The 25,683-nt window shown below is 63.3% G+C and overlaps 2 protein-coding genes across 4 annotated transcripts in view; both read left to right on the top strand.

The window, feature by feature from the left end:
* Positions 1–3,828, top strand: part of LOC110482320 (IQ motif and SEC7 domain-containing protein 2) — a 29,522-nt gene extending 25,694 nt beyond the window's left edge. The window contains exons 14-16 of the mRNA XM_085563763.1: positions 310–471; positions 1,228–1,277; positions 2,284–3,828. Of these exons, the coding sequence (XP_085419889.1) occupies positions 310–471; positions 1,228–1,277; positions 2,284–3,219 (1,148 nt within the window). The 3' untranslated portion in view covers positions 3,220–3,828. The remainder of the gene's footprint in view (positions 1–309; positions 472–1,227; positions 1,278–2,283) is intronic.
* A 2,243-nt stretch (positions 3,829–6,071) lies between these two features.
* Positions 6,072–25,683, top strand: part of KDM5C (lysine demethylase 5C) — a 38,623-nt gene continuing 19,011 nt past the window's right edge. Inside the window, exons 1-13 of one of the 3 annotated variants that reach the window (XM_085563762.1) lie at positions 6,072–6,967; positions 10,500–10,577; positions 10,667–10,789; positions 13,235–13,405; positions 13,482–13,613; positions 15,365–15,488; positions 17,493–17,674; positions 17,768–17,926; positions 18,894–19,013; positions 20,273–20,431; positions 22,789–22,970; positions 24,613–24,775; positions 24,858–24,977. In XM_085563762.1, the coding sequence (XP_085419888.1) occupies positions 6,368–6,967; positions 10,500–10,577; positions 10,667–10,789; positions 13,235–13,405; positions 13,482–13,613; positions 15,365–15,488; positions 17,493–17,674; positions 17,768–17,926; positions 18,894–19,013; positions 20,273–20,431; positions 22,789–22,970; positions 24,613–24,775; positions 24,858–24,977 (2,313 nt within the window). In that variant the 5' untranslated portion in view covers positions 6,072–6,367. Of the gene's footprint in view, positions 6,968–10,499; positions 10,578–10,666; positions 10,790–13,234; positions 13,406–13,478; positions 13,614–15,364; positions 15,489–17,492; positions 17,675–17,767; positions 17,927–18,893; positions 19,014–20,272; positions 20,432–22,788; positions 22,971–24,612; positions 24,776–24,857; positions 24,978–25,683 lie in introns of all 3 variants that reach the window. The other 2 variants (XM_085563761.1, XM_085563760.1) reach the window with 2 other exon arrangements.

Genomic DNA, 25,683 nt, shown 5'->3' with positions numbered 1-25,683 from the left:
GTCACTGGGGGTTACTGGTCCTTACTGGTGTCCCCCCCAGCCGAACTGGTGAAGCAGAAGGGCGTGGTGGGGCCGCGGGGCCCTGGTGTGACTGGGGGTGTACTGGTGTGACTGGGGGTGTACTGGGGGTTACTGGTGGTTACTGGTGTGTCCCCCCCAGCCGAACTGGAGAAGCAGAAGGGCGTGGCGGGGCCGCGGGGCACTGCTGTAACTGGGGTTGCTCTGGGGGTTAGTGGGGGTGTACTGGGGGTCACTGGTGGTTACTGGGGGTCACTGGTGGTTACTGGTCCTTACTGGTGTCCCCCCCAGCCGAACTGGAGAAGCAGAAGGGCGTGGCGGGGCCGCGGGCCGCGGGGCCGCCCCGGGAGGCGCTGAACGGGCTCAGCCGCAGCAGCCTGGAGGAGGCGTTCGGGGCCGAGGGGCTCAAACGCAGCGCCCTGAGCAGCTCCCTGCGAGACCTGTCCGACAGCGGTGAGACTGGGAGCACTGGGAGCCACTGGGAGCCACTGGGAGGCACTGGGAGAGGGGTTGGGAGCCGCTGGGAGGGACTGGGAAACTCTGGGAGGGACTGGGATGGACTGGGATGGACTGGGAGGAGATTAGGAGGGACTGGGAGCCACTGGGAAGGATTGGGAAGGGGATTGGGAGGGACTGGGAGGGACTGGGAGGGACTGGGAGGGGGACTGGGAGAGATTGGGAGAGACTGGGGGCACTAGGAGGGACTGGGAGCCACTGGGAGGGACTGGGAGAGGGGTTGGGAGCTGCTGGGAGGGACTGGGAGAGGGATTGGGAGGGACTGGGACAAACTGGGACAAACTGGGAGGGGGACTGGGAGGGATTGGGAGAGACTGGGGGCACTGGGAGGGACTGGGAGGGAGTTTGGGATCTCCTTGGGGGGGATTTGGGGTGCCCTGGGGGGATTTGGGGGGGTCCTGGGGGGATTTGGAGTGCCCTGGGGGGATTTGGAGGATCTTGGGGGGATTTGGGGGGTCCTGGGGGGTTTCGGGGGTCCTGGGGGATTTGGGGTGCCCTTGGGGGATTTGGGGGGGTCCTGGGGGGTTTTGGGGGTCCTGGGGGGATTTGGAAGGTCCTGGGGGGATTTGGAGGGTCCTGGGGGGATTTGGGGTGCCCTGGGGGGATTTGGGGGGGTCCTGGGGGGTTTTGGGGGTCCTGGGGGGATTTGGGGGGTCCCCTGGGGGTCTCCTCTCACTGCTCCCCCCCCCCCAGGCAAGCGGGGCCGGCGGAACAGCGTGGGGTCCCTGGACAGCACCATCGAGGTGAGGGGACAGTGCCACCCTGAGTGCCATCCTGAGTGCCACACCCCAATGTCACACCACAATGTCACCCCCTGAGTGCCACCCCGAGTGCCACACCCCCAGTGTCACACCTTGAGTGCCACACCCCCAATGTCACACCCCTGTCACTCCCCTGAGTGCCACCCCGAGTGCCACACCCCCAATGTCACACCCCAATGTCACACCCTGAGTGCCACACCCCCAGTGTCACACCCTGAGTGCCACCCCTGAGTGCCACACCCCCAATGTCACACCCCAATGTCACACCCTGAGTGCCACACCCCTAATGTCACACCCCCTGACACCCTGAGTGCCACCCCTGTCACCCCCGAGTGCCAACACCCCCAATGTCACACCCTGAGTGCCACACCCCTAATGTCACACCCCCAATGTCACACCCTGAGTGCCACCCCTGTCACCCCGAGTGCCACATCCCAATGTCACACCCCTGTCACCCCCCTGAGTGCCACCTCTGAGTGCCACAACCCTAATGTCACCCCCTGAGTGCCACACCCTGAGTGCCACACCCTTGTCACACCCCCAATGTCACCCCCTGAGTGCCACACCCTTGTCACACCAAGTGCCACCCCTGAGTGCCACACCCTCCCCAATGTCACCCCCTGAACGTCACCCCCTGAGTGCCACACCCTTGTCACACCCTCTGAGTGTCACCCTCTGAGTGCCACACCCCCCGAGTGTCACCCAGTGCCACCCCTGCTGTCACCCCCTCAATGCCACCCCAACCCCGCCCACTTTAGCCCCGCCCCTCACCTGGAAAATGGGCGTGGCCTGGCTGGATGGGCGTGACCACGCGCGCTCCGGGGGTGGGGCCACCCACTGATGGACGCACCTATCCACCAATGAGCGCTCAGCTTGTTGCTCGGGGGGGGCGTGGCTAATGAGCGGGAGGCGTGGCTTGCAGGCAGAATGGGCGGGGCCAACGCGCGAGTGGGCGTGGCTTCGGCGCGCTGACCCCGCCCCCTCGCAGGGCTCCATCATCAGCAGCCCCCGGCCGCAGGCGCGGGGGGGCCCGGGCGGGCCGGCGGCGACCCCCGAGGGGGGCTACAAACCCCCGGCCCGGCCGGTCTCCAACTCCTCGTCCTTCCTGGGCTCGCTCTTCGGCAGCCGCCGCGGAAAAGGCCCCGCGGGGCCCCCCCCGGGCGCGGGGGGTCCCACCTCGGCTTCGGCCTCCTCGTCCTCGGCGTCTTCCTCGCATCACCACCACCACCACCACCCCCCGCCCGCCGCGCCCCCCGAGGCTCCCTCCAAGCTGCAGGCGCTGCACGCCCAGTATTGCCACGGGGGTCCCGGGGGGGCCGCGGCGGGAGCGGGCGGGGGTCCCGGCCCTCCGCCGCCCCCCCCGTACCCGCAGCAGCCGCCCCCTCCCAGCCGCCCCGCGCCCCCCCCGCCGCTGCCGGCCATCGCCGCCGGGGCCCCCCCGCGCTTCCACGGCGGGCCCACCCCGCCGTTATCGGCGCCCCCTCAACAGCACGGCCCCCCCGGCGGGGGGTTCCCCCCACCGCACCCCCATTACACCCTGCACCGGCCCGGGAAAAGGGGGGGGGCTCCGCCCGGCGCCCCCCGGCAGCCGCTGTCCCCCCTGCCCCTCTACAGCCCCGCCCCAGCCCACCACGGGCTGCCCCACGCGTACCCGCCCGGGCCCCCCCCGCACCACCACCCGCCGCCGCCGCCCCCCGCCCCCGCCAAGCATTTCGTCTTCGGGGGGGGGGGCGGCGGAGTTGGGGGTCCGGCCGGGGGGGCTTTGAGGGGGGGGGAGGAGGAGGAGGAGGAGGAGGTGGGGCGGCGCCCCCTCCCCATCACCACCATCACCACCATCACCACCACCACGCGCCCCCCCACTCGCCCATCCCCCCCCACCCTTCCTACCCCCCCCTGCCGCCCCCATCGCCCCACACCCCCCTGAGCCCCCACTCGCCCGCCGGCCCCACCTCGCCCCTGGCCCAGGCCGGCCAGGGACCCCCCAAACCCAAGGGGGGGAACCGCATCAGCACGGTGGTCTGAGCGCCCCCCCCAACCCCCGCCGGCCTGCTGGACGCGGTGGTTCTTTTTGTAACCCCCCCATGTCCACCCCCCCAAAAAAAAACCAAAAAACCTGCACGTGGCTCGTGTTCGGCTGCTCGCGCCCTCCCCCCGGGAGCGTGGCTGGGGAGGGAGGGGGGGTCCCCGGAAAACCGGGTGACCCCAAACCCCCCTCCCCATCACCATCCCGGGGGTCCGGCAGCGATGCTGCCCCCCCCCCCTCCACCCCCAAAACCCCAAATCCCCCCCACCCCACCCCGTTCCCAGCTCAGGCTGAATGTCACATGGCACTTTAACCTCCCCCCCCCACTCCTCCTCCGACCCCCGACCCACCCCCCCGGCCGCCTGGGGTCCCCCCGGGGGATTTTTGGGGGGGGTCCCAGGCGGCCGGACCCCCCCGGGGAGCCCCCCAGGCACCCGCATGCGCCCGCGCCGGGCCCTGTATATAAGAGACTGTATATTTGATGCTTCATAAACGGACCGGCCGGCCCCCCCCGCGAGCGATTTTTTGGGGGGCGGGACACGCCTATGGGGGCTATAGGGGATGGATGGGGTGGGGAGGGGGATAGGGGGATGGGAGAGGTCTGGGGGGGTATAGGGGGTGTTATAGGGACCATGGGGTTGTGGAGGTTCTGGGGGCTACGGGGGCTGTAGGGGCCATGGGGGTTTATAGGGGTCCTTGGGGATATAGGGGCCATGGGGGCTATAGGGGTCCTGGGGGCTATAGGGGTCCTTGGGGATATAGGGGTCCTGGAGGATATAGGGGCTATGGGGGCTATAGGGGTCCTGGGGGTTATAGGGATCCTTGAGGATATAGGGGCTATGGGGGCTATAGGGGTCCTGGGGGTTATAGGGGTCCTTGGGGATATAGGGGTCCTGGAGGATATAGGGGCTATGGGGGCTATAGGGGTCCTGGGGGATATAGGGGCTATGGGGGCTATAGGGGTCCTGGGGGATATAGGGGTCCTGGGGGTTATAGGGGTCCTGGAGGATATAGGGGCTATGGGGGCTATAGGGGTCCTGGGGGTTATAGGGGTCCTGGGTGCTATGGGAGCTATGGGGGCTATAGGGGTCCTGGGGACTATAGGGGTCCTTGGGGATATAGGTGTTCTGGGGGCTATAGGGGCCATGGGGGCTATAGGGGTCCTGGGGGCTATAGGGGTCCTGGGGGCTATCAAGGCTATAGGGACTATAGGGGCCATGGGGGTTTTAGGCATCCCTGGGGATATAGGGGCTATGGGGGCTATCAAGGCTATGGGGGCTATAGGGGTCCTTGCAGATATAGGGGCCATGGTGGTTATAGGGGTCCTGGAGGCTATAGGGGCCGTTAGAGCTATAGAGGCTATAGGGACTCTAGGGGTCCTTGGGCATATGGGGCCATAGGGGCAATGGAGGCTATGGGGGTTATAGGGGGCCTGGGGGCTGTAGGGGTCCCTGAGGCCTAAAGGGGTCCCTGAGGCCTATAGGGGCCATGGGAGCTATAGGGATTATGAAAGTTTTAGGAGCCATGGGAGCTATAGGGGTTGTTGGGGCTATAGGGGTCCCTGAGGCTTATAGGGGTCCCTGAGGGCTATAGGGGCCACAGGGTTTATATAGGTCCTGGGAATCCTTAGGGGCTGCAGGACTACAGGAGATATGGGGGTCCTGTGGGGATCTATAGGGTCCATAAGAGTCCATAGGGGTCTATAGGGTCCCTAAGGGTCCATAGGGGTCCATGGGGCTCTATAGGGTCCATGAGGGTCCCTGGGGATCCATAGGGGTCTATAGGGTCCATGGGGCTCTATAGGGTCCATGAGGGTCCCTGGGGATCCATAGGGGTCTATAGGGTCCATAAGAGTCCATAAGGATCCATAGGGGTCTATAGGGTCCCTAAGGGTCCATAAGGGTCTGTGGGGCTCTATAGGGTCCATGAGGGTCCGTGGGGGTCCATAGGGTCCATAAGAGTCCATAGGGGTCTTTGGGGTCCCTAAGGGTCCATAGGGGTCCATGGGGCTCTATAGGGTCCATGAAGGTCTCTGGGGGTCCATAGGGGTGTATAGGATTCATAAGAGTCCATAAGGATCCATAGGGGTGTATAGGGTCCCTAAGGGTCCATAGGGGTCTATAGGGGTCTATAGGGGTCTATAGGGTCCCTAAGGGTCCATAGGGGTCCATGGGGCTCTATAGGGTCCATGAGGGTCCCTGGGGGTCCATAGGGGTCTATATGGGGTCTATAGGGTCCATAAGGGTCCATAGGGGTCTTTAGGGTCCATGGGGGTCTTCGGGGAGGGCGTGGCGTAAAGGAGCGTGACGTCACAAGCCCCGCCCCTCGGCCTGACCCCGCCCTCCCCGCTGCCGCCGGGCGCGCATGCGCCGTGCGTCCCTTTAAACGTGCACATCAAGTCCCGGCCCCTGCGCTGACCCAGCCGCGGAGGCGAGCGCTGCCGCGGATCCCTCCGCCGCGGGGGGGGCGGAGCCTGGAGGACTATTTCCCGTCCTTCATCCCGCCACACCGCCTCCCGCCACCCGGACCGCGGCAGGGAGGCTCCGGTGCTGTTCCCGCCTCTCTCTGTTCCCGCTCTCGCCGGCGCTCGCGGCGCTGTGGCGGCGCTCGGCGCCCGTCCCGTTCCCGCGGCGGAAGGACACGCGGCTTCACCTCACCGCTCGGGACGGCGTGCGCGGCCGCGCCTGCGCAGTGCGCGCGTGCGCGCGGGCGGGGGGCGGGCGGCAGGAGGAGGAGGACCCAAGATGGCGGCGGCGGCCCGGCCGGGGGGACCGGGCAGGCCTCGGCTGTGAGGCGGCCGGAGCGCGGGGCGGCGGGGCTGGACGGGCCGGTGGGGCGGCGGAGGGACCGCGGAGGGGCCGGCGGCTCGGCGGAGCTCGCGGGCGCTGTCCTGACCCCCCCGTTTCCCCGCGGTTGGAGTCGGGGTGGGGGGGGAGGCGGCCCGCGGCCTGTGAGGGGGCGGCGCGGGGGCGGCGGGGCCTCCATGGCCCCCTGAGGGGGTCCCGGCGGGCAGCCCGGGAACCCCCCCCGGCTCCCCTCGGTGCGAGGGATGGAGGAGGAGGAGCAGCAGCGCGCAGGGACCGGCTGGGCCGAGTGGGGGCCCGGCCCGGGGGGATCCCCGCCGTGGGTCCCCCCGCCGCCGCCCGACGGGGACGAGGAGCCCAAGCGGGGCCGCGGCGCGGACTGGGGGGGCCCGGAGCCCTCCGGGGACGCGGGACCCCCCCGGCCGGCGGCAGCGCCCCCCAAAGCGGCCGCGGACGAGAAGGCCGCGAGCGCCCCGCGCCCGCCCCGGGCCGGGGGCGAACCGCGGGGTAAGGGCGGGGGGGGACCGGGGAAAGGCCCCGGGGGGCGCCCCCCGGGCGAGGAGCGGAGCCCCCGCAAAGCGGCGGAGGAGCGCGGGGCCCGCGGCGGGGAGCGGCCCGGCGCCGAGGACAGCAAGGCCCGGCGGCCCCTCGGGGGTCCCCGCGGGGAGTGGGGGTCGTCGCCGTGGCCGCCGGGAGAAGCGGAGCCCCCCGAGGACTTTTTGCCCCCGCCGGAATGTCCCGTGTTCGAGCCCAGCTGGGCCGAGTTCAGCGACCCCCTGGGTTACATCGCCAAGATCCGCCCGATCGCCGAGAAAAGCGGGATCTGCAAAATCCGACCCCCGGCCGTGAGTGTTTTGGGGGGGGGGGCGGTTTGGGGACCCCCCCCGTCCTGTGGTGGGGAGGGGGGTTTGGGGGCTCTCCCCTCCCTCGGGTGTGGGGTTTGGAGTACGTGCCCCCCACCACCACCATAGGTTGTCCCTTTGGTGGGGTCGTTTCTAAATTTGGGGGGGTGGGAACTGCCCCCTCCCCCCGTTTTTGGGGGGGTTTCTCTCCCCTGGGGGTGGGGGAATATTTTCTATTTCGGGGGATAATCGCTTTTATTATTTTGTGTTGGGATCGCCCCCATGGGGTGGCACGATACCAGTTTGGGGGGGGGGGGGGTTAATTCCTTAATTCCTTTCCCACCGGAGCAATTTGTCCTTTTTTTTGGTGGGGGAGGGGGTTAATGAGTTAATGACCCCCCCCCCCCCCCAGGAGTAATTAGTAATTTTGGGGGGTGGAATGAACCCCACCAGGGCAGTAATTCACCCCCCCCATGCTCCTGCTGCATTCTGGGGGGGGTAGGAAATACCCCGGGGGGGGGGCATTTATGAATTTGGGGGGGTGGGGGTGACCCAAATTTGGGGGGCTAAATCCACACGGCGGGGGGGCTGTATCTGCTTGTGGGGGGGGGGTGTAAATGCCCCCTCCCCTTTTTAGGGATATTGGGGGGGGGGGAGGTGGATTTTGGGGGGGGTCCTGCACATCCCAAACCTCGTGGTGGGGGAGGGGACCCAGCCCCCCCCTCCCCCCCATTTCCGTGTCCCCCCCTCCCCCAACTCCACAACCCCTCGTTTTCATGGGTGGGGGGGAGAACGGGGGAGGGGTCCCGGTGTCTTCCTTTGTGGGGGGGGGTCCCGGCGCGCCCCCCCCGCGGCCTCACAACAACAACAGTGACACGGCCAATATGGCGCCAGCGCCGAGCCTTTGTCTGCGTGCTCGGGGGGGGGTCCGGCCGCTCCGGGGGGGGGTCCCGGGCTCGGTCAGCGACCCCCGGTATTGGGGGAGAACCGGGGAGAACCGGGGGAGAACCGTGTGGCCACGGGGGGGGGGGTTAGGTGGCGAGCGACCCCCCCCCCATCCTCACCGACAGCGCTTCCTCCCTTTCCATTTCCCGGCTGGTTTTTTGGGAATTTTATTTTTTTGGGGGGTGGTCGCGCTCTGTCGCCACCCCGGGGGGGTCCCTTGTCGCCACCCCGGGGGGGTCGGGACGGGCCGAGCCGGTCCCGCTGCTCGGGGAAGGTTTCCGGGAGGGCCGGGCCGGGCCGTGCAGGCGTCACCGGCCCCGCGGGGCACCCCCGGTGTCCCCACCCCACCCCAGGGTGCGGGGGTGGCCCTCGCTGCGGGCTTTTGGGGGGGGTGGGCACGAATTTGGGGTGCGACCCCCCCATTTCCCACCCCGTTTTCCTTCCAGCCTTCTCCAGGGCTGATCTTCCTGTGGGAGGTTGGGGGTGATGACACCTCGCCCCCCCAAAATTTGGGCTGTGTGCCCCCAAATTTGCCCCTCAAAATTTGGGTTGTGGGTTCTCTGTGCCCCCCCTCCCCAAAATTTACCCCTAAAATTTTCATTGTGTGTTCTCTGCGCCCCCCAAATTTTGTCTGTGTGTTCTCTGTGCCCCAAATAATTTGGGCTGTGTGTCCTCTGTGCCTCCCAAATTTTGGGCAGCGTGTTCTCTGTGCCCCCCAAAATTTACCCCTCAAAATTTAGGTTGTGTCTTCTCTGTGCCCCCCTCAAAATTTGGGCTGTGTGCCCCAAATTTGCCCCTCAAAATTTGGGTTGTGTCTTCTCTGTGCCCCCCCCCCACAAATTTGCGCTGTGTGTTCTCTGTGCCCCCCCCAAAATTTGGGCTGTGTGTTCTCTGTGCCCCCCCCCAAAATTTGGGCTGTGTGTTCTCTGTGCCCCCCAAAATTTACCCCTCAAATTTTGGCTGTGTGTTCTCTGTGCCCCCACCCCAAAATTTGGGCTGTGTGTTCTCTGTGCCCCACAAAATTTTAGCTGTGTGCACCAAAATTTGGGCTGTGTGTTCTCTGTACCCCCCAAAATTTACTCGTCAAAATTTGGGCTGTGTGTTCTCTGTGCCCCCCCCCAAAGTTTGGGCTGTGTGCCCCAAATTTGCCCCTCAAAATTTGGGCTGTGTGTTCTCTGTTCCCCCAAAATTTACCCCTCAAATTTGGGCTGTGTGTTCTCTGTGCCCCCCCGCCTCCAAAATTTGCCCCTCGAATTTGGGCTGTGTGTTCTTTGTGCCCCCCAAAATTTTGGCTGTGTGCACCAAAGTTTGGGCTGTGTGTTCTCTGTGCCCTCCAAAATTTACCCCTCAAATTTGGGCTGTGTGTTCTCTGTGCCCCCTCCCTAAATTTGGGCTGTACCCCCCAAAATTTGGGCTGTGTGTTCTCTGTGCCCCCTCCCTAAATTTGGGCTGTAACCCCCAAAATTTGGGCTGTGTGTTCTCTGTGCCCCCCAAATTTTGGCTGTGTGATTCTGTGCCCCCCAAAATTTGGGCTGTGTGTTCTCTGTGCCCCCAAATTTGAACCATGCCCCCCAAATTTGTGCTGTTTGTCCTCTGTACCCCCCAGACTTGGGCTGTGTGTCCTAAATTTACTAAATTTGGGGCACGTAGCCCAAATTTGGGCTGTGCATTCTCCCCGCAAGACTCGGTGTGGGGGGGTGTTGCTCCTGAACCCCCCTAAATTTGGGGATTTTTCCCTGTGAAGCTCCCAGGGCTGCCCTGTCTGTGCCACGCTGGGGGTGCCCAAGGCTGCTGCCCCCCAAAATTTGGGCTGTGGGTTCCCTATGCCCCCCCCCAAATTTGCCCTTCAAAATTTGGGTTGTGTGTTCCCTGTGCCCCCCCAAATTTTGGCTGTACCCCCCCAAATTTGGGCTGTGTGTTCTCTGTGCCCCCCAAATTTGGGCTGTGTGTTCTCTGTGCCCCCCAAATTTGGGCTGTGTGTTCTCTGTGCCCCCCCAAATTTGCCCCTCAAAATTTGGGCTGTGTGTTCTCTGTGCCCCCCAAATTTGCCCCTCAAAATTTGGGCTGTGTGTTCTCTGTACCCCCCAAAATTTGGGCTGTGTGTTCTCTGTGCCCCCCAAATTTGGGCTGTGTGTTCTCTGTGCCCCCCCCGCCCCAAATTTGGGTTGTGTGTTCTCTGTGCCCCCCAAAATTTGCCGCTCAAAATTTGGCTGTTCATCCTCTGTGCCCCCCCCCCCAAAATGTGGGCTGTGTGCCCCAAATTTACCCCCCAAAATTTGGGTTATGTGTTCTCTGTGCCCCCCCCACCCCTAAAATTTGGGCTGTGTGCCCCAAATTTGCCCCTCAAATTTGGGTTGTGTGTTCTCTGTGCCCCCCAAATTTGAGCCGTGTGCCCTGAATTTGGGCTGTGTGTTCTCTGTGCCCCCCCAAATTTGGGCCGTGTGCCCTGAATTTGGGCTGTGTGTTCTCTGTGCCCCCCCAAATTTGAGCCGTGTGCCCTGAATTTGGGCTGTGTGTTCTCTGTGCCCCCCCAAATTTGGGCTGTGCGCCCCTCTGCCCGTGCCTGACCCCCCAAATTTTGCCCCCCCAGGACTGGCAGCCCCCGTTTGCTGTCGAGGTCGACAACTTCAGGTTCACCCCCCGCATCCAGCGGCTCAACGAGCTGGAGGTGAGCGGGGTGAGGATTTTTGGGGGGGCCGATTTTGGGCTGTGCACAGGTCTCACCCCACATTTTTGCACCCCAATTTCCTCCTCCAGGCGCAGACCCGGGTGAAGCTGAATTACCTGGACCAGATCGCCAAATTTTGGGAAATCCAGGGCTCCTCCCTCAAAATTCCCAACGTGGAGCGGCGCATCCTCGACCTCTACAGCCTCAGCAAGGTGAGGGGGGGGCAAAGTGGGGGTCACACCTTGGGGGGGTGTTGGGGAAGGGGCCCCCCTCGGTGGAAATTGTCTCCTGGGGGGAGGGTTTTCCTGTTTTGGGGGTTCATTCCCCCAAATTTAGGGGTGTTTTCTGATCTGGAGGGGTGATTTTTTCCTCTGGGGGTTTATGTTTTATTGGGGGGGGTGATTGCCCCCTGTGGAGGCGTGTTCTCATTTGGGGGGGGTTAATTATTCTTTTTGGGGGTATTTTCTCATTTAGAAATTTATTTGATTTTCCCATTTAGGAATTTAATTGTGTTTTTGAGGAGTATTTTGGTTTTTTGGAAGATATTTTTGTATTTAGGGTGTTGGTTGTGTGGCAAAAATCTTTTATTTTGGGGTGTAGCTGTTTTTCCTGGGGGAGCTTTTTCTAATCAGAGAATTAATGGGGGAGCATTTTCTAATCAGAGAATTAATTCTTTATTCTGGGGGGAAAGTTTGGTTTTAGAGGAGTTCAGTGCCCCCATGGAGGGTGTGTCCCCATTTAGGGGGTCACGTCCCCACTTTTGGGGGAACATGCTGAGTTCTGGGGTACTCAGCGATGGGGGTGGGGGGGTACAAGTACCAGCCATGGGCACAAGTGACACTGGGTGGCCCTGGGTGGCTCTGGGGTGGCCCTGGGTGGCTCTGGGGTTGTCCTGGGTGGCTCTGGGGTGGCTCTGGGGTGGCCCAGGGTGGCCCTGGGGTGGCTCTAGGGTGACCCTGGGTGGCTCTGGGGTGGCCCTGGGTGGCTCTGGGGTGGCCCAGGGTGGCCCTGGGGTGACCCTGGGTGGCTCTGGGGTGGCCCAGGGTGGCCCTGGGGTGGCTCTAGGGTGGCCCAGGGTGGCTCTGGGGTGACCCTGGGTGGCTCTAGGGTGGCCCAGGGTGGCTCTGGGGTGACCCTGGGTGGCTCTAGGGTGGCCCTGGGTGGCTCTGGGGTGGCCCCGGGTGGCCCTGGGGTGGCTCTAGGGTGGCCCTGGGTGGCTCTGGGGTGGCCCCGGGTGGCCCTGGGTGGCTCTAGGGTGGCCCAGGGTGGCTCTGGGGTGACCCTGGGTGGCTCTAGGGTGGCCCTGGGTGGCTCTAGGGTGGCCCTGGGTGGCTCTGGGGTGGCCCTGGGTGACCCTGGGGTGGCTCTAGGGTGGCCCAGGGTGGCTCTGGGGTGGCCCTGGGTGGCTCTGGGGTGACCCCGGGTGGCTCTGGGGTGGCCCAGGGTGGCCCAGAGTGGCTCTGGGGTGGCCCAGGATGGCCCTGGGTGGCTCTGGGGTGACCCTGGGTGGCTCTAGGGTGGCCCTGGGTGGCTCTGGGGTAGCCCTGGCTGGCTTTGGGTGTCCCTCAGTGTCCCCTCAGGGGTCATGATGGAGGAAGGTGGCTACGAGGGCATCTGCAAGGGTCGAGGGCGGCCCTGGGTGGCTTTGGGGTGTCCCTGTGCCCCTTAGTGTCCCCTCACTGAGGACAGTGTCCCTTCACCCAGGGGTAGCCCAGGGTGGCTCTGGGGTGGCCCAGGGTGGCTTTGGGGTGGCCCTGGGTGGCTCTGGAATGTCCCTCAGTGTCCCCTCATGGGTGCTGATGGAGGAGAGTGGCTACGAGGTCATCTGCAAGGGCCAGGGGTGGCCCTGGGTGTCTCAGGGTGGCCCTGGCTGCCTCTGGGTGTCTCAGGGTGGCCCTGGGTGGCTCTGGGTGTTGCAGGGTGACTCTGAGTGGCCCTGGGTGTCTCTGGGCTGTCCTTCAGCCCTCGCTGTCCCCTCGCAGGTGGTGATGAGGAAGGTGGCTATGACGCCATCTGCAAAGGCCGAGGGTGCCCCTGGGTGGCCCAGGGTGCCTCTGGGTGCCCCTGGGTGGCCTTGGGTGCCCCTGGGTGGATGAGGGTGCCCCTGGGTGTCCCAGGGTGCCTCTGGGTGGATGAGGGTGTCCCTGGGTGTCCCAGGGTGCCTCTGGGTGTCCCTGGGTCCCTCTGGGTGTCCCTGGGCTGTCCCTAAGCCCTCGCTGTCCCCTTTCAGGTGGTGATGGAGGAGGGTGGCTATGAGGCCATCTGCAAGGGCTGAGGGTGGCTTTGGGTGTCTCAGGGTGTCTCTGGGTGTCCCTGGGCTGTCCCTCAGCCCTCGCTATCCCCTTTCAGGTGGTGATGGAGGAGGGTGGCTATGAGGCCATCTGCAAGGGCTCAGGGTGTCCCTGGGTGGCCCAGGGTGTCTCTGGGTCCCTCTGGGTGTCCCTGGGCTGTCCCTCAGCCCTCACTGTCCCCTCACAGGTGGTGATGGAGGAGGGTGGCTATGAGGCCATCTGCAAGGGCCAGCAGTGGGCACGGGTGCCCCTGGGTGCCTCTGGGTGGACGAGGGTGTCCCTGGGTGTCCCAGGGTCCCTCTGGGTGCCCCAGGGTCCCTCTGGGTGTCCCTGGGCTGTCCCTCAGCCCTCGCTGTCCCCTCACAGGTGGTGATGGAGGAGGGTGGCTACGAGGCCATCTGCAAGGACCGGCGGTGGGCGCGGGTGGCCCAGCGCCTCTCGTACCCGTCGGGCAAGAACATCGGCTCGCTGCTGCGGGCGCACTACGAGCGCATCATCTACCCCTACGAGATGTACCAGTCCGGGGCCAACCTGGTGGTGAGGGCCGGGTTTTTGGGGGGCTTCAGGGGGTACCCCAGACCCCGCTGAGGGTTCCCCCGCTTCCCTCCAGCAGTGCCACGCGCGGCCCTTTGAGAGCGAGGAGAAGGACCGGGAGTACAAACCCCACAGCATCCCCCTGCGCCAGTCCGTGCAGCCCTCCAAGTTCAACAGCTACGGCCGGCGTGCCAAGCGCCTGCAGCAGGAGGTGGGTGCCCCAAAATCCTCCCTGGGTGCCCCAAAATCCTCCCTGGGTGCCCCAAAATCCTCCCTGGGATCCCCAGATTCCCCCGGAATCCCCAAAATCCTCGCTGGGCACCCCAAAATCCTCCCTGGGTGCCCCAAAATCCTCCCCGGAATCCCCAAAATCCTCCCTGGGATCCCCAAAATCCTCGCTGGGCACGTCAAGTCCTTCCCTGGGATCCCCAAAATCCTCCCTGGGTGCCCCAAAATCCTCCCTGGGTGCCCCAAAATCCTCCCCGGGCACCCCAAAATCCTCCCTGGGCACCCCAAAATCCTCCCTGGGCGCCCCAAAATCCTCCCTGGGATCCCCAAAATCATCCCTGGGCGCCCCAAAATCCTCCCTGGGCACCCCAAAATCCTCCCTGGGCGCCCCAAAATCCTCCCTGGGATCCCCAAAATCGTCCCTGGGCGCCCCAAAATCCTCCCTGGGATCCCCAAAATCCTCCCTGGGATCCCCAAATCCCTCCCTGGGCACCCCAAAATCCTCGCTGGGCACCCCAAAATCCTCGCTGGGCACCCCAAAATCCTCCCTGGGCACGTCAAATCCCTCCCTGGGATCTCCAAATCCCTCCCTGGGCACCCCAAAATCCTCCCTTGGCACCCCAAAATCCTTGCTGGGCACCCCAAAACCCTCCCTGGGACCCCCAGATTCCCCCGGAATCCCCAAATCCCTCCCTGGGCACATCAAGTCCCTCCCTGGGCACATCAAGTCCCTCCCTGGGATCCCCAAATCCTTTCATGGGGACCCCAAATCCCTCCCTGGGATCCCCAAATCCCTCCCTGGGCACCCCCAAATCCTTGCTGGGTTCCCCAGATTCCCCCAGAATCCCCAAAATCCTCGCTGGGCACCCCAAAATCCTCGCTGGGCACGTCAAATCCCTCCCTGGGATCTCTAAAATCGTCCCTGGGCAACCCAAAACTCCCTAGGCATGTCAAATCCCTCCCTGGGATCCCCAAATCCCTCCCTGGGCAGCCCAAAATCCTCGCTGGGCACCCCAAAATTCTTCCTGGGCACCCCAAAACTTCCTGGGCATCCCAGAATCCTCCTTGGGCACCCCAAATCTTTGCTGGGCAACCCAGAACTCCCTGTGCACGTCAAATCCCTCCCTGGGATCTCTAAAATCCTTGCTGGGCACCCCAAAACTCCCTAGGCACGTCAGATCCCTCCCTGGGATCTCCAAATCCCTCCCTGAGCACCCCAAAATCCTCGCTGGGCGCCCCAAAATTCTTCCTGGGCATCCCAGAATCCTCCCTGGGCACCCCAAAATTCTCCCTGGGCACCCCAAATCCTCGCTGGGCAACCCAAAACTCCCTGGGCACATCAAATCCCTCCCTGGGATCTCCAAATCCCTCCCTGGGCACCCCAAAATCCTCCCTTGGCACCCCAAAATCCTCGCTGGGCACCCCAAAACCCTCCCTGGGACCCCCAGATTCCCCCGGAATCCCCAAATCCCTCCCTGGGCACATCAAGTCCCTCCCTGGGATCCCCAAATCCTTTCCTGGGCACCCCAAATCCCTCCCTGGGCACCCCAAATCCCCCCGGGATCCCCAAATCCTTTCCTGGGATCCCCAAATCCCTCCCTGGGATCCCCAAATCCCTCCCTGGGATCCCCAAATCCCTCCCTGGGATCCCCAAATCCCTCCCTGGACACCCCAAATCCCTCCCTGGGCACCCCAAATCCCCCCGGGATCCCCCCTGAGGCCGCTGTCCCTCAGCCCGAGCCCACCGAGGAGGACATCGAGAAGAACCCCGAGCTGAAGAAGCTGCAGATTTACGGGGCCGGGCCCAAAATGTTGGGTTTGGGGCTGGTGGCCAAGGATAAAACCCTGAGGAAAAAAGGTATTGGGGATCCCTCCCTCATGTGGGGGTGCAGGGGGTTGGTGGGACCCCTTAAATCATTCTGGGAACCTCCGTGTCTTTTTGGTTTTGATTTTTTAATTTTATTTTTTAATTCCGGCATACCCCTGTAGTTCTCGTGGGAGCCTCTTTGCCCAGAGTTTGTTTGGGGTGTTTCCCAAATTCTTTTGGATTCTTCTCTGTTTTGGGTCACACCTCCCAGAGTTTTTGGGTACCTCAGGTTTTTGGGGTGCCCTCCCATGCCCACAGGTTTTATGGGATGTTTTATTTTCAGTTTTTCAGGATCTTTCTCTCCCCTAGGACAGATTTCTCCCTAGTGGGACAGACACCCCTCTCCCAGTCTTTAGGCACCCCAGATTTTTAGGGAACCCCTTTTCCCCCCAGTTTTTTAGGGAACCCCTTCTCCTCCTCTTTTGCCCCTTCCCATTTTTTTTTTGACACCCCCCTCCCATTTTTCAGGTCGTTTTCCCCAGTTCAATAACCCCACAACGCTTCAAAAAACTCCCAATTATTCAGAATTCTCCCAAATGTTCTGTAATTCCCCCCCCCCCCCAATTGCTCAATAACCTCCCAATGGTTCAGTGCTCCCCCAAATTTTATGTGACACCCCAATAGTTCAGCATGCCCCGTTTGCTCAGTAACTCCCCAATAATTAAATAAATCCACAATGGTTCAGCACCCCCCAAAAAGTTCTGCACCCCCCAATAATTGAGTGCCCCCCAATGATTCTGTAACCCCCAAAAAGTTCAACAACCCCCCAATAATTGAGTGCCCCACAATGGTTCTGTAACCCCCAAAAAGTTCAACAACCCCCCAATAATTGAGTGCCCCACAATGGTTCTGTAACCCCCAAAAAGTTCAACAACCCCCCAATAATTGAGTGCCCCCCAATGATTCTGTAACCCCCAAATCGTTCAGCACCCCCCAAGCGTTCTGTACCCCTCCAATAATTGCTCAGTACCCCCAAAATCTCAGTATCCCCCCAAAGGTTCAGCACCCCCCAATTGTTCTGTTATACCCCCCAAACTCTCAGTAACCCCCCAACCTTCCAGTACCCCCCAATCTCCAGCACCCCCAATCTCCCAGTACCCCCCAACCTCCCAGTACCCCCCAACCTCCCAATACACCCCACAATCCAGTACCCCCCAACCTCCCAGCACCCCCCAACCTCCCAGTACCCCCCCAACTTCCCACCACCCCCCACAATCCAGCACCCCCCAACGTCCCAGTAACCCCCAATTGTTGTTACCCTCCCAATCTCCCAGCACCCCCAATCTCCCAGTACCCCCCAACCTCCCAGTACCCCCCACAATCCAGCACCCCCCAATCTCCCAGTAACCCCCAACCTCCCAGTACCCCCCAACTTCCCAGTACCCCCAATCTCCCGGCACCTCCCAACCTCCCAGCACCCCCCACAATCCAGCACCCCCCAACCTCCCAGTACCCCAAATCTCCCAGTAAACCCCCCCATAATCCAGCACCCCCCAACCTCCAGCACCCCCCAACCTCCCAGCACCCCCCAACCTCCCAGCACCCCCCAACCTCCCAGTACCCCCCACAATCCAGCACCCCCCACAATCCAGCACCCCCCAACCTCCCAGTACCCCCCACAATCCAGCACCCCCAACCTCCAGCACCCCCCAACCTCCTGCACCCCCCACCTCCCAGCACCCCCAACCTCCAGCACCCCCCAACCTCCCAGCACCCCCCAACCTCCCAGCACCCCCCAACCTCCTGCACCCCCCACCTCCCAGCACCCCCCAACCTCCCGCACCCCCCACAATCCAGCACCCCCAACCTCCCGCACCCCCCAACCTCCCAGCACCCCCAACCTCCAGCACCCCCCCACAATCCAGCACCCCCAACCTCCAGCACCCCCCAACCTCCCGCACCCCCCAACGTCCCAGTACCCCCCACAATCCAGCACCCCCCAACCTCCCAGCCCCCCCAACCTCCCGTTAACCCCCGTTTCCCCCCTCCCCGCAGACAAGGACGCCCCCGAGTGTCCCCCCACGGTGGTGGTGAAGGAGGAGCCGGCGGGGGAGCCCCGGGGGTCTCCGGCGCTGCCGGGGGGCGCGCGGGACGGGCGGGACGAGCTGCGCCACAGCCCCGAGCCCTGCACCAAGATGACCATGAGGCTGCGCCGCAGCCACAGCAACAGCCAGTTCGTGAGTAGGGCTGGGGCGTGGGACCCCTCCCTCAGCCCCCCCAAATCCCAAAATCCTCACCCCAAAACCCCCTTTTTTATTCCCTGTCCCCAGGTGGATTCCTACGTGTGCCGGATCTGCTCGCGGGGGGACGAGGACGACAAGCTGCTGCTGTGCGACGGCTGCGATGACAACTACCACATCTTCTGCCTGCTGCCCCCCCTGCCCGAGATCCCCAAGGGCATCTGGCGCTGCCCCAAATGCGTCATGGCGGTGAGGGGGGGCACGGGGACACCCCCCGGGATCCCCCTCCCCAATTCCCACCCCGCTGTGGGGCTGGGAACCCCCACCTTGTGCGTGGCTTGTGATGGGAGGGGGTTTGGGTTCCTCTGATCTGGAGCTGGGACCCCCATCTGTGGGGTTAGGGACCCCCTGATCCGTGGGGTTTAGGGACCACCCCCTGATCTGTGGGGTTAGGGACCACCCCCTGATCCGTGGGGTTTAGGGACCCCCCATCTGTGAGGTTAGGGACCACCCCCTGATCTGTGGGGTTAGGGACCCCCTGATCTGTGGGTTTAGGGACCCCCATCTGTGGGGTTTAGGGACCCCCATCTGTGGGGTTAGGGACCCCCTGATCCGTGGGGTTTAGGGACCACCCCCTGATCTGTGGGGTTTAGGGACCCCCCCATCTGTGGGTTTAGGGACCCCCTGATCCGTGGGGTTTAGGGACCCCCTGAGGTGCTTTCTGTAGGATGCCCCAAAAATCTGGAGCTGTCCCCAGTGACCCCCCCCAAACGTCCCCAAGCCCCCTGACCCCCCAATATCCCCAAGCCCCCTGATCCCTCCCAGTGTCCCCAAGCCCCCTGACCCCCCAATATCCCCAAGCCCCCTGATCCCTCCCGGTGTCCCCAAGCCCCCTGACACCCCCAGTGTCCCCAATCCCCCTGACCTCCCCCAAACATCCCCAAGCCCCCTGAGCCCCCTCAATGTCCCCAAGCCCCCTGACCCCCCAATGTCCCCAAACCCCCTGACCCCCCCAATGTCCCCAAGCCCCCTGACCCCCCAATGTCCCCAAACCCCCTGACCCCTCCCGGTGTCCCCAAGCCCCCTGACCCCTCCAATGTCCCCAAGCCCCCTGACCCCCATAATGTCCCCAAGCCCCCTGACACCCCCAGTGTCCCCGAGCCCCCTGACCCCTCCCGGTGTCCCCAAGCCCCCTGACCCCCCAATGTCCCCCCAGGAGTGCAAGCGGCCCCCGGAGGCGTTTGGCTTCGAGCAGGCCACGCGCGAGTACACGCTGCAGAGCTTCGGCGAGATGGCCGACGCCTTCAAGGCCGACTACTTCAACATGCCTGTCCACGTGAGCCCCCCAAAACCCCCCCGGACCCCCAAAACCTGCCTGGAGCCCCCCCAGGCTCCCCTGAGCCCCCCAGACTCCTTTGAGCTCCCCTCCCTTTAAGGAGGTGGGTGGCGCCTTCAAAGCCGACTACTTCAAGGGGCCCATCCACGTGAGCCCCCCAAAACTGCCTGGATCCCCCCCCAAAACCTACCTGGACTCCCCCAAAACCTGCCTGGAGCCCCCCAAAACCCCCCGGGCTCCCCTGAACCCCCCAGACTCCTTTGAGCTCCCCTCCCTTTGTGGAGGTGGGTGACGCCTTCAAGGCTGACTACTTCAATGTGCCTGTCCACGTGAGCCCCCCAGAATCTCTCTGGACCCCCCAAAACTGCCTGGATCCCCCCAAAATCTGCCTGGACTCCCCCAAAACCTGCCTGGAGCCCCCAAAACCCCCTGGGCTCCCCTGAACCCCCCAGACTCCTTTGAGCTCCCCTCCCTTTGTGGAGGTGGGTGATGCCTTCAAGGCCGACTACTTCAATGTGCCTATCCACGTGAGCCCCCCAAAATCTCTCTGGACCCCCCAAAACTGCCTGGATCCCCCCCAAGACCTGCCTGGACTCCCCCAAAACCTGCCTGGACCCCCTAAAACCCCCTGGGCTCCCCTGAGCCCCCCAGACTCCTTTGAGCTCCTCTCTCTTTGTGGAGATGGGTGATGCCTTCAAGGCTGACTACTTCAATGTGCCCGTCCACGTGAGCCCCCCAAAACCCCTCTGGACCCCCCAAAAACTGCCTGTATTCCCTCCAAAACCTACCTGGACTCCCCCAAAACCTGCCTGGATCCCCCCAAAACTGCCTGGAGCCCCTAAAACCCGCCAGGCTCCTCTGAATCCCCCAGATCTCCCTCACTTCAGTGATGTGGGTGATGCCTTCAAGGCCAACAACTTCAATGTGCCTGTCCATGTCAGCCCCCCAAAACCTGCCTGGATCCCCCCAAAACCCCCTGGTGGACAGCCTCCAAATCTGACCCAAAAACCTCCAAAACCCCCCAGAATACCCCCAGAACCCCCCAAATCTCCCCAAACTGCCCCCAAAGCCTTGCCCTGCCCGCAGATGGTGCCCACGGAGCTGGTGGAGAAGGAGTTCTGGCGCCTGGTGAACAACCTCCAAATTCTCCCCAAAATGCCCCCAAAACCCCACTAAAACCCCCCCAAAATACCCCCAAAACCCCCCAAAATGCCCCCATGTCTCCCCAAACTGCCCCCAAAGCCTTGCCCTGCCCGCAGATGGTGCCCACGGAGCTGGTGGAGAAGGAGTTCTGGCGCCTGGTGAACAGCATCGAGGAGGACGTGACCGTGGAGTACGGCGCCGACATCCACTCCAAGGAGTTCGGCTCCGGCTTCCCCGTGCGCGACGGCAAACGGCGCCTGTCCCCCGAGGAGGAGGTGGGACAGGACACTGTCACCTGCCGGGGACGCTGCCACCTTCCCCCGGGACACTGACACCTCCCCTGGGACACTGACACCTCCCAGGGACACTGACACCTTCCCAGGGACACTGATGGGGACACTGCCACCTTCCCCAGGGACACTGACACCTCCCCTGGGACACTGCCACTTCCCCTGGGGACACTGCCACCTCCCCTGGGACACTGACACCTCCCCCAGGGACACTGCCACTTCCCCTGGGGACACTGACACCTCCCCTGGGACGCTGCCACTTCCCCAGGATGCTGACAGGGACACTGCCACCTCCCCAGGGACACTGCCACCTCCCCCGGGACACTGTCACCTCCCCTGGGACACTGACGGGGACATTGCCACCTCCCAGAGACACTGCCACCTCCCCCAGGGACACTGATGGGGACACTGCCACCTCCCCTGGGGACACTGACACCTTCCCCAGGGACACTGCCACCTCCCAAGGGACACTGACACCTTCCCAGGGGACACTGCCACCTCCCCTGGGGACACTGCCACCTCCCCTGGGACACTGCCGGGGACACTGCCACCTCCCAAGGGACACTGACACCTTCCCAGGGACACTGATGGGGACACTGCCACCTCCCCTGGGGACACTGACACCTCCCCCAGGGACACTGCCACTTCCCCTGGGGACACTGACACCTCCCCTGGGACGCTGACACCTTCCCCAGGATGCTGACAGGGACGCTGCCACCTCCCCAGGGACACTGCCACCTCCCCCGGGACACTGATGGGGACACTGCCACCTCCCCTAGGGACACTGTCACCTCCCCTGGGACACTGACGGGGACATTGCCACCTCCCAGAGACACTGCCACCTCCCCCAGGGACACTGATGGGGACACTGCCACCTCCCCTGGGGACACTGCCACCTCCCAAGGGACACTGACAGGGTCACTGCCACCTCCCCCAGGACACTGACACCTACCAAGGGACACTGCCGGGGACATTGCCACCTCCCCTGGGGACACTGTCACCTCCCCTGGGACACTGACGGGGACATTGCCACCTCCTCCGGGGACACTGCCACCTCCCCCAGGGACACTGACAGGGACACTGCCACCTCCTCCCCACCGTGGTGGCCCCTTGTCCCCATGGGGGGTGACCCTGTGTCCCCTTGTCCCCTTCGGGAGTGGCCCGGTGTCCCCTGTCCCTGTTGGGTGCCCCTGTCCCTATTGGGGGGTGACCCAGTGTCCCCCCAGTGTCCCCTGTCCCCATGCCCGGGTGACGCTGTCCCCTCTGTCCCCATGGGGTGACGCTGTCTGGGCAGGTGTCCCCATGGGGTGTCCCTGTCCCCACAGGGTGACACTGTCCTGGGGTTGTCCCTGTCCCCATGGTGGTAACGCTGTCCCCATGTCCCTGTGGGGTGACGCTGTCCCCACTGTCTCCATGGGGCGACACTGTCCTGGGGGTGTCCCTGTCCCCACAGGGTGTCCCTGTCCCCGTGTCCCCATGTGGTGACGCTGTCCTGGGGGTGTCCCTGTCCCTGCCCCGCGGGTGACACTGTCCTGGGGGTGTCCCTGTCCCCATGGGGTGTCCCTGTCCCCACGGGGTGTTCCTGTCCCTGTCCCCATGGGGTGTCCCTGTCCCCATGGGGTGTCCCTGTCCCCGTGTCCCCGTGTGGTGACACTGTCCTGGGGGTGTCCCTGTCCCCATGGGGTGACACTGTCCCCATGGGGTGTCCCTGTCCCCATGGGGTGACGCTGTCCTGGGGGTGTCCCTGTCCCCACGGGGTGTCCCTGTCCCCGTGTCCCCATGGGGTGTCCCTGTCCCCATGGGGTGATGCTGTCCTGGGGGTGTCCCTGTCCCCACGGGGTGTCCCTGTCCCCATGGGGTGTCCCTGTCCCCATGGGGTGTCCCTGTCCCCATGGGGTGACGCTGTCCTGGGGGTGTCCCTGTCCCCACGGGGTGTCCCTGTCCCCGTGTCCCCGTGTGGTGACGCTGTCCTGGGGGTGTCCCTGTCCCCATGGGGTGACGCTGTCCTGGGGGTGTCCCTGTCCCCACGGGGTGTCCCTGTCCCCGTGTCCCCGTGTGGTGACGCTGTCCTGGGGGTGTCCCTGTCCCCACGGGGTGATGCTGTCCCCGTGTCCCCATGGGGTGTCCCTGTCCCCGCGGGGTGTCCCTGTCCCCGTGTCCCCGTGTGGTGACGCTGTTCTGGGGGGTGTCCCTGTCCCCATGGGGTGTCCCTGTCCCCATGGGGTGTCCCTGTCCCCGTGTCCCCGTGTGGTGACGCTGTCCTGGGGGTGTCCCTGTCCCCGTGTCCCCGCGGGGTGTCCCTGTCCCCGTGTCCCCGTGTGGTGACGCCGCCCCGTCCCCAGGAGTACGCGGGCAGCGGCTGGAACCTGAACGTGATGCCGGTGCTGCAGCAGTCGGTGCTGTGCCACATCAACGCCGACATCTCGGGCATGAAGGTGCCCTGGCTCTACGTGGGCATGGTGTTCTCGGCCTTCTGCTGGCACATCGAGGACCACTGGAGCTACTCCATCAACTACCTCCACTGGTGGGCACGGGGGGTGACGTCTGGGGGGCTGCAAGAGTGACTTTGGGGTGTCTGGGGGGCACAGGAATGACTTTGGGGTGTCTGGGGGGGCAGGAAGCAAATTTGGGGTGTTTGGGGGGGCACAGGAGTGACTTTGGGGTGTCTGGGGGGGCACAGGAGTGACTTTGGGGTGTCTGGGGGGGCTGAGGGGGCGAGTTTGGGGTGTCTGGGGTTGTGTCTGTGGGGCTGGAAGAGTGGCTTTGGGGTGTTTGGGGGGTGTCTGGGGGGCCAGGGGGGTGACTTTGGGGTGTCTGGGGGTCTAGGAAGCAAATTTAGGGTGTTTGGGGGGGCACAGGAGTGACTTTGGGGTGTCTGGGGGTCCAGGAAGCTTATTTGGGGTGTTTGGGGAGACCAGGAAGCAAATTTGGGGTGTTTGGGGAGACCAGGAAGCAAATTTGGGGTGTTTGGGGGGGCACAGGAGTGACCTTGGGGTGTCTGAATGGGCACAGGAGTGACTTTGGGGTGTCTGGGGGGTGTCTGTGGGGCTGGAAGAGTGAATTTGGGGTGTCTGGGGGGCCAGGAAGCAAATTTGGGACGTTTGGGGCATGTCTGAAGGACCTGGGGAGAGACTTTGGGGTGTCTGGGGGGGCACAGGAGTGACTTTGGGGTGTCTGGGGGGGCACAGGAGTGACTTTGGGGTGTCTGGGGGGGCACAGGAGTGACTTTGGGGTGTCTGAGGGGCCAGAGGGGTGAATTTGGGGTGTTCGTGTGCCCAGGAGGAACATTTTTGGGGTGTCCTGTCCCAAGATGTGGTACGGGGTGGGATGAGGAGTTTTTGGGGTGGATCAGGACATTTTTGGGGTGCCCACGCCCAGGGGCGAGCCCAAGACCTGGTACGGGCTGGGATGGGGATGTTTAGGGGCGGGATGAGGATGTTTTGGGGTGGGATGAGGATGTTTTGGGGTGGATCAGGACATTTTTGGGATCCCCACGCCCAGGGGCGAGCCCAAGACGTGGTACTGGGTGGGATGAGGATGTTTAGGGGCGGGATCAGATTTTTGGGGTGGGATCAGGAGATTTTTGGGGTGGGATCAGGAGGTTTTGGAGTGGGATGAGGATGTTTTGGGGTGGATCAGGACATTTTTGGGGTGCCCATGCCCAGGGGCGAGCCCAAGACCTGGCACGGGCTGGGATGGGGATGTTTAGGGGTGGGATGAGGATGTTTAGGGGTGGGATCAGGACATTTTTGGGGTGGGATCAGGATGTTTTGGAGTGGGATGAGGATGTTTTGGGGTGGATCAGGACATTTTTGGGGTGCCCATGCCCAGGGGCGAGCCCAAGACCTGGTACGGGCTGGGATGGGGATGTTTAGGGGTGGGATGAGGATGTTTTGGGGTGGGATCAGGAGGTTTTTGGGGTGGGATCAGGAGGTTTTGGAGTGGGATGAGGAGGTTTTGGAGTGGGATGAGGAGGTTTTGGGGTGGATCAGGACATTTTTGGGGTGGGATCAGGAGGTTTTGAAGTGGGATGAGGATGTTTTGGGGTGGGATGAGGATGTTTTGGGGTGGGATCAGGAGATTTTTGGGGTGGGATCAGGATGTTTTGGAGTGGGATGAGGATGTTTTGGGGTGGATCAGGACATTTTTGGGGTGCCCACGCCCAGGGGCGAGCCCAAGACCTGGTACGGGGTCCCGTCGTTCGCGGCCGAGCACCTGGAGGAGGTGATGAAGAAGCTGACGCCGGAGCTCTTCGAGAGCCAGCCCGACCTCCTGCACCAGCTCGTCACCCTCATGAACCCCAACACCCTGATGGCCCACGGAGTCCCCGTGAGTTCGGGGGGTCCCCACAGCCCCCCCGGACCCCGTCCCACCCTGCTGAGGCCGGGGATGAGCCCGGGTTTGTCCCCAGGTGGTCCGGACCAACCAGTGCGCCGGCGAGTTCGTCATCACCTTCCCCCGCGCCTACCACAGCGGCTTCAACCAGGGCTACAACTTTGCCGAGGCTGTCAACTTCTGCACGGCCGACTGGGTGAGCTCTGGGGCCTCCAAAATACCCGGGGGGGTGGGAAATGGAGCTGGGAGGGGAGAAAATGGAGCTGGGGGGGGAGAAAATGGAGCTGGAGGGGGAGAAAATGGAGCTGGGGGGCAGGAAAGGTACCTAACGGGGGTAGAAAATGTAGCTGGAGGGGGAGAAAATGTAGCTGGGGGGCAGGAAAGGTACCTAGGTGGGCAGGAAATGTACCTAAAGGGGTAGAAAATGTAGCTAAGGGGGTAGAAAATGTAGCTGGGGGGAGAAAATGGAGCTGGGGGGGGAGAAAATGTACCTAAGGGGGTAGAAAATGTACCTAGGGGGGTAGAAAATGTAGCTGGGGGGTAGAAAATGTAGCTGGGGGAGTAGAAAATGTAGCTGGGGAGTAGAAAATTTACCTAAGGGGGTAGAAAATATACTTGGGGGGCAGGAAAGGTACCTAGGTGGACAGGAAATGTATCTAAGGGGGTAGAAAATGTACCTAGGTGGGGAGAAAATGTAGCTAAGGGGGTAGAAAATGTAGCTGGAGGGGCAGAAAATGTACCTAAGGGGGGAGAAAATGTAGCTGGGGGGAGAAAATGGAGCTGGTGGGGGAGAAAATGTACCTAGGGGGGCAGAAAATGTACTTAAGGGGGGAGAAAATGTATCTGGGGGCAGAAAATGTACCTACAGAGGCAGGAAAGATACCTAAGAGGGGAGAAAATGT

The sequence above is a fragment of the Lonchura striata genome, chromosome 31 (genome assembly GCF_050655825.1).
Source record: "Lonchura striata isolate lonStrDom1 chromosome 31, ASM5065582v1, whole genome shotgun sequence".
NCBI lineage: Eukaryota > Metazoa > Chordata > Aves > Passeriformes > Estrildidae > Lonchura > Lonchura striata.
Note: the sequence above shows the minus strand (reverse complement) of the source record. Positions and strands in the feature narration are given on the sequence as shown.